This window comes from Nanorana parkeri, unplaced genomic scaffold (assembly GCF_000935625.1).
Source record: "Nanorana parkeri isolate BGI_ZX_2015 unplaced genomic scaffold, ASM93562v1 scaffold911, whole genome shotgun sequence".
In the NCBI taxonomy this organism is placed as follows: domain Eukaryota; kingdom Metazoa; phylum Chordata; class Amphibia; order Anura; family Dicroglossidae; genus Nanorana; species Nanorana parkeri.
This window is the reverse complement of record NW_017307179.1, coordinates 378,689-385,774: the sequence shown is the minus strand read 5'-3', so window position 1 is coordinate 385,774 and position 7,086 is coordinate 378,689. Positions and strand designations below refer to the sequence as shown.

At 61.7% G+C, this 7,086-nt stretch overlaps 2 protein-coding genes across 3 annotated transcripts in view; one reads left to right on the top strand and one right to left on the bottom strand.

Annotated features, from left to right (window-relative positions):
• Positions 1-964, bottom strand: part of LAMTOR2 (late endosomal/lysosomal adaptor, MAPK and MTOR activator 2) — a 6,669-nt gene extending 5,705 nt beyond the window's left edge. For both annotated transcript variants that reach the window (XM_018566059.1, XM_018566060.1), the window contains exon 1: positions 816-964. In XM_018566059.1, the coding sequence (XP_018421561.1) occupies positions 816-883 (68 nt within the window). In that variant the 5' untranslated portion in view covers positions 884-964. The remainder of the gene's footprint in view (positions 1-815) is intronic.
• A 451-nt stretch (positions 965-1,415) lies between these two features.
• The window catches only part of LOC108794911 (ubiquilin-4-like), a 28,199-nt gene continuing 22,528 nt past the window's right edge, over positions 1,416-7,086 (top strand). Inside the window, exon 1 of the mRNA XM_018566054.1 lies at positions 1,416-1,610. Coding sequence (XP_018421556.1) covers positions 1,497-1,610 — 114 coding nt within the window. The 5' untranslated portion in view covers positions 1,416-1,496. The remainder of the gene's footprint in view (positions 1,611-7,086) is intronic.

The window sequence follows — 7,086 nt, the reverse complement described above, 5'->3', positions numbered from 1 at the left end:
CCACACACAGCAAACTAAATAGCAATAATAAGTAAAAAAGTAAATACTGCCAATAAATAAACAATAATACATTAAAAAGTCCTAATAAATATAATAACCCCTGTTAGTGTCCTTTTGCTATCTGCATCCCATTGAGGATATTTGCCTTTACTTCCTGTCCAACAGCCACAACAGGAAGTGAGAGGAAATCCTCTGGTGATCTCCAGAACCAGTGTCCCCATCGGAAGATTTCCCCTCTCTTCCTGTTCTGGTGATTTTATTACACCAGGACACATAGAGGGGGTGACTCTCCCTGACGGTGACACAGACAGCAATAAAGACCTGTCAGGAAGGGGGGTCTCTAATCTCTCTCCCAAGTTTTGGGGTTCGGTTGCACTTTAATTGGGGGCTGTATATAGGATATCTCTCCTGCACTTCCTGTCGGCGTCCTGTTTTCTTATGGCCCTATAATCTGTTCTCCCTGGGTGACATGGAGGGGAGATCCGTACACCTTGCAGGGTGACTCTCCAGATTCCAGGGTGCAGCTTTGCATGGCGCTACCAGAATCCCCCCCGGAAAGCTTCTCCCTGGGTTGGGGGTCTGCATTGAAAGGGGAAGTAAATCTTTGGGCCCCTCCGCCATAACAGGAAGCAGGAAATAGGCATTAAAGAGAACCTGTTGCTTGGGTGTAGCAGGCTGTGAAGGCCGAGTACATGGCTCACCCCCGCTCTCAGACATGATCTGCCAGGAAGGTGACCACTGTTTTGTCTGGAGTTCCCCTTTTTGGAAGCACAGGGCCCTCAGGGGGGGTCAGGAGGGGGAAGGGTCATACTCACAGAGTGCTCTGCACACCCCCAGTGTTGGCCTGGCTGAGCACCTGGGTCAGAGCTTTGGGCCTCAACATAATAGTCCAGCACACTGCTGCAGCAGAATGAGAAGATGCCCCTGAGCTGCCTCTCCTTCCTGCAGTCACAGGATGCCATCATGTGACATGACCCCGCCCAGTCCACCGCCCCGGCCCGTGAGCTGCCCCCCAAAATTCACCCAGAGAAGCCTCCCCCGACTCGGGGCCAAAGAAACATGACGGCGCCGCTACAATAATTCAGATTCTTAAACACAAATTTGGCCCGAGGCCTGGGTTGCTATAGTGACGGGTTAGGCCCTGGAACGCACGTTGCGTGCCAAGCCTCAGCTGGAGAGTCGAGGCTCGCCGAGCGGCCGGTTGTCATGGTAACGAGCGGACGATGCGGGTCGAACCTCGGTTTAAAAAATGATTGCCTACGGTTGATTGGTCGGCTCCGGTGCCATGGCGACGGCGCAGCCGAGTGTGTTGCACGCCTCGCTTGGGAGCGGCGCGCCGATTGGCTGAGGGTGGTCGGCTGGTGCGTAGGATGACGCAGCACATGCAGGGGGCGCGGGCTCCTCCGGGCCACATGGGGTCGCTGTATCGGCGCAAGACAAAGCGCGGCGGGCTCATTCTCGTGCGTTCCTCCTCTGGGTGGGCGGGTGTGCAGAAGATGGCGGAGAGCGGCGCTGACGGTGCGCCGGGCAAGGGCCTTATCCGGGTCACGGTGAAGACACCGAAAGACAAAGAGGAGATTGTTATAGGGGAGACTGCGAGCGTCAAAGAGGTGAGAGGGAGGGGACCCATGGTGGAGCTTTGAGCTGAGATATACAGCTGAGGCACATGGGCTGCTGTTGCCCTTAGCAACCTCTCAGGCCTCATCTGGTTCTGATGTTGAACAGGAAATGCACTTGCTATGGGCAACATATCCCTATGTGACTGCTCTCAACCTGTTGCCCGTTCAGGGTTCCTCTACAATGTTGTTGCTCACAGTAACCAATCAGGGTTTTTATACTGTTGCCCATAGTAACTCATCAGGTCTCCAAAAAAAGAGGTGAGGCCTCATTGGTTGATATGGGCTGATGCCTGACGTTAGTTGGATTTAATCACATGACCCCCCTGTGCTCTGCCAGTGATGGAGGGAGTCTTGGCCTTGTGTTTTTGGTCTGTAGGGTGGGCAGGCTGTTTGAGATCCTTCCAGGTGTCTGCCTTAGATCCTGCCTGGAGTTGGGGTGAGAGGAGTCACCGGGACCCAGACCGCTGTGAGGTTGGAGGTGGCTGATGACCACGCAAGGGTTTGTCTAGTAGTGTCCAGTATAGTCATCTGGGACCATGGGGAACCTGAGGTTCTTAGTTGGGGTCTCCAGGAGTGTGAGATGCCTCGGGTCCTTAGTTGGATCACCTGGGGACATGGGGGACCTCGGGTCCTTGGTTGGATCACCCGGCGGGACCTCTGGTCCTTGGTTGGATCACCCGTGGGCATGGGGGACCTCGGGTCCTTGGTTGGATCACCTTGGGACATGGGGGACCTCGGGTCCTTGGTTGGATCACCCGGGGACATGGGGGCCCTCGGGTCCTTGGTTGGATCACCCGGGGACATGGGGGCCCTCGGGTCCTTGGTTGGATCACCCGGGGACATGGGGGCCCTCGGGTCCTTGGTTGGATCACCCGGGGACATGGGGGCCCTCGGGTCCTTGGTTGGATCACCCGGGGACATGGGGGCCCTCGGGTCCTTGGTTGGATCACCCGGGGACATGGGGGCCCTCGGGTCCTTGGTTGGATCACCCGGGGACATGGGGGCCCTCGGGTCCTTGGTTGGATCACCCGGGGACATGGGGGCCCTCGGGTCCTTGGTTGGATCACCCGGGGACATGGGGGCCCTCGGGTCCTTGGTTGGATCACCCGGGGACATGGGGGCCCTCGGGTCCTTGGTTGGATCACCCGGGGACATGGGGGCCCTCGGGTCCTTGGTTGGATCACCCGGGGACATGGGGGCCCTCGGGTCCTTGGTTGGATCACCCGGGGACATGGGGGCCCTCGGGTCCTTGGTTGGATCACCCGGGGACATGGGGGCCCTCGGGTCCTTGGTTGGATCACCCGGGGACATGGGGGCCCTCGGGTCCTTGGTTGGATCACCCGGGGACATGGGGGCCCTCGGGTCCTTGGTTGGATCACCCGGGGACATGGGGGCCCTCGGGTCCTTGGTTGGATCACCCGGGGACATGGGGGCCCTCGGGTCCTTGGTTGGATCACCCGGGGACATGGGGGCCCTCGGGTCCTTGGTTGGATCACCCGGGGACATGGGGGCCCTCGGGTCCTTGGTTGGATCACCCGGGGACATGGGGGCCCTCGGGTCCTTGGTTGGATCACCCGGGGACATGGGGGCCCTCGGGTCCTTGGTTGGATCACCCGGGGACATGGGGGCCCTCGGGTCCTTGGTTGGATCACCCGGGGACATGGGGGCCCTCGGGTCCTTGGTTGGATCACCCGGGGACATGGGGGCCCTCGGGTCCTTGGTTGGATCACCCGGGGACATGGGGGCCCTCGGGTCCTTGGTTGGATCACCCGGGGACATGGGGGCCCTCGGGTCCTTGGTTGGATCACCCGGGGACATGGGGGCCCTCGGGTCCTTGGTTGGATCACCCGGGGACATGGGGGCCCTCGGGTCCTTGGTTGGATCACCCGGGGACATGGGGGCCCTCGGGTCCTTGGTTGGATCACCCGGGGACATGGGGGCCCTCGGGTCCTTGGTTGGATCACCCGGGGACATGGGGGCCCTCGGGTCCTTGGTTGGATCACCCGGGGACATGGGGGCCCTCGGGTCCTTGGTTGGATCACCCGGGGACATGGGGGCCCTCGGGTCCTTGGTTGGATCACCCGGGGACATGGGGGCCCTCGGGTCCTTGGTTGGATCACCCGGGGACATGGGGGCCCTCGGGTCCTTGGTTGGATCACCCGGGGACATGGGGGCCCTCGGGTCCTTGGTTGGATCACCCGGGGACATGGGGGCCCTCGGGTCCTTGGTTGGATCACCCGGGGACATGGGGGCCCTCGGGTCCTTGGTTGGATCACCCGGGGACATGGGGGCCCTCGGGTCCTTGGTTGGATCACCCGGGGACATGGGGGCCCTCGGGTCCTTGGTTGGATCACCCGGGGACATGGGGGCCCTCGGGTCCTTGGTTGGATCACCCGGGGACATGGGGGCCCTCGGGTCCTTGGTTGGATCACCCGGGGACATGGGGGCCCTCGGGTCCTTGGTTGGATCACCCGGGGACATGGGGGCCCTCGGGTCCTTGGTTGGATCACCCGGGGACATGGGGGCCCTCGGGTCCTTGGTTGGATCACCCGGGGACATGGGGGCCCTCGGGTCCTTGGTTGGATCACCCGGGGACATGGGGGCCCTCGGGTCCTTGGTTGGATCACCCGGGGACATGGGGGCCCTCGGGTCCTTGGTTGGATCACCCGGGGACATGGGGGCCCTCGGGTCCTTGGTTGGATCACCCGGGGACATGGGGGCCCTCGGGTCCTTGGTTGGATCACCCGGGGACATGGGGGCCCTCGGGTCCTTGGTTGGATCACCCGGGGACATGGGGGCCCTCGGGTCCTTGGTTGGATCACCCGGGGACATGGGGGCCCTCGGGTCCTTGGTTGGATCACCCGGGGACATGGGGGCCCTCGGGTCCTTGGTTGGATCACCCGGGGACATGGGGGCCCTCGGGTCCTTGGTTGGATCACCCGGGGACATGGGGGCCCTCGGGTCCTTGGTTGGATCACCCGGGGACATGGGGGCCCTCGGGTCCTTGGTTGGATCACCCGGGGACATGGGGGCCCTCGGGTCCTTGGTTGGATCACCCGGGGACATGGGGGCCCTCGGGTCCTTGGTTGGATCACCCGGGGACATGGGGGCCCTCGGGTCCTTGGTTGGATCACCCGGGGACATGGGGGCCCTCGGGTCCTTGGTTGGATCACCCGGGGACATGGGGGCCCTCGGGTCCTTGGTTGGATCACCCGGGGACATGGGGGCCCTCGGGTCCTTGGTTGGATCACCCGGGGACATGGGGGCCCTCGGGTCCTTGGTTGGATCACCCGGGGACATGGGGGCCCTCGGGTCCTTGGTTGGATCACCCGGGGACATGGGGGCCCTCGGGTCCTTGGTTGGATCACCCGGGGACATGGGGGCCCTCGGGTCCTTGGTTGGATCACCCGGGGACATGGGGGCCCTCGGGTCCTTGGTTGGATCACCCGGGGACATGGGGGCCCTCGGGTCCTTGGTTGGATCACCCGGGGACATGGGGGCCCTCGGGTCCTTGGTTGGATCACCCGGGGACATGGGGGCCCTCGGGTCCTTGGTTGGATCACCCGGGGACATGGGGGCCCTCGGGTCCTTGGTTGGATCACCCGGGGACATGGGGGCCCTCGGGTCCTTGGTTGGATCACCCGGGGACATGGGGGCCCTCGGGTCCTTGGTTGGATCACCCGGGGACATGGGGGCCCTCGGGTCCTTGGTTGGATCACCCGGGGACATGGGGGCCCTCGGGTCCTTGGTTGGATCACCCGGGGACATGGGGGCCCTCGGGTCCTTGGTTGGATCACCCGGGGACATGGGGGCCCTCGGGTCCTTGGTTGGATCACCCGGGGACATGGGGGCCCTCGGGTCCTTGGTTGGATCACCCGGGGACATGGGGGCCCTCGGGTCCTTGGTTGGATCACCCGGGGACATGGGGGACCTAGGGTCCTTGGTTGGATCACCTTAGGACATGGGGGTCCTCGGGTCCTTGGTTGGATCACACGGGGACATGGGGAACCTCGGGTCCTTGGTTGGATCACCCGGGGACATGGGGGACCTCGGGTCCTTGGTTGGATCACCCGGGGACATGGGGGACCTCGGGTCCTTGGTTGGATCACCCGGGGACATGGGGGACCTCGGGTCCTTGGTTGGATCACCCGGGGACATGGGGGACCTCGGGTCCATGGTTGGATCACCCGGGGACATGGGGGACCTCGGGTCCATGGTTGGATCATATCTTTTGTCCTTTCTTTGAGTATCTGGGAGTGTGGTCCTGCGACCCCAGGTGGGTCATCTGGGGCCACAGGTTACCTTTAGCTCTCAGATGGGGTTTCTGGTAGTGTGGAGTGCCTTGTGTTCTTGGGCAGGTCATCTTGGACTGTAGGTTACCTTGGGTCATCAGTTGGTTCATCTGGGACCACAGGTAACTTGGTCTGTTGTTTGGGAGTGTCGGGTGCCTTGGGTTCCTGGACAGGTCCTCCTAAAAACACAGGATGCCTTGACTCTGCAGACATGTCATCTGGAAGTGCAGGATGCCTGAGGTCCCAGCACAGCTTGCGCGGAGTGTCTTCTATTCTCGCTTGGGTTATCTGGGGCCATGAAGTACCTTGGGGTTTCTGGGAGCGTGTGGGACCCTGTATTTTCAGTGGGACATCTTGGGCGGTGGTGGACCCCAGGTTCTCAGGTGGGTTGTCTGGAAGTGTGAGGTGCCTTGTGTCCTCAAACCAGTCACATGGGGTACCCTAAGTTCTCAGGTGGGGTGGCTGTGAGTGTGAGATGCCTTGGGTTCCCAGAAGGGTCATCTGGGGCCATGGGGTACCTTGGCTCCTTGGTTGGGTCACCTGGGGGCGTGGGGCACCTTGGCTCCTTGGTTGGGTCACCTGGGGCCGTGGAGTACTTTGGCTCCTTGGTTGGGTCACCTGGGGCTGTGGAGTACTTTGGCTCCTTGGTTGGGGCCGTGGAGTACCTTGGCACCTGGGGCCGTGGAGTATCTTGGCTCCTTGGTTGGGGCCGTGGGGTACCTCGGCTCCTTGGTTAGGTCACGTGGGGTACCTTGGGTCTTTGGTTGGGTCACCTGGGGCTGTGGGGTACCTTGGGTCCTTGGTTAGGTCACCTGGGTCCGTGGGGTACCTTGGGTCCTCAGATGGGTGATCTGGAAGTACAGAGTGTATCGGGGTCCCTTATGTCCCATCCTGATCTTTGGGGAGGTCCCGCTGTCTGAGAAGGAAGGAGTTCAGGTCTCGGAATGATTTGGGATAATTAAGGAAAGGCGGAGCTCTCAACTCGCAGCCAATAAGGTTTCATATTTCTCACTGCTATAGTACAATTGGTTGCTATGATAACAGCAAAGTGTTCCAGTGCACCCGCATTTTATATACGGGGGTCTGATCAATGAACCTCCGGAATCTGAGGCTTCATTTGGCTTCTTCCTCCACTTTTATCCTCAGTCGGCCTCCATTGCTGTGTCATGGGGGAG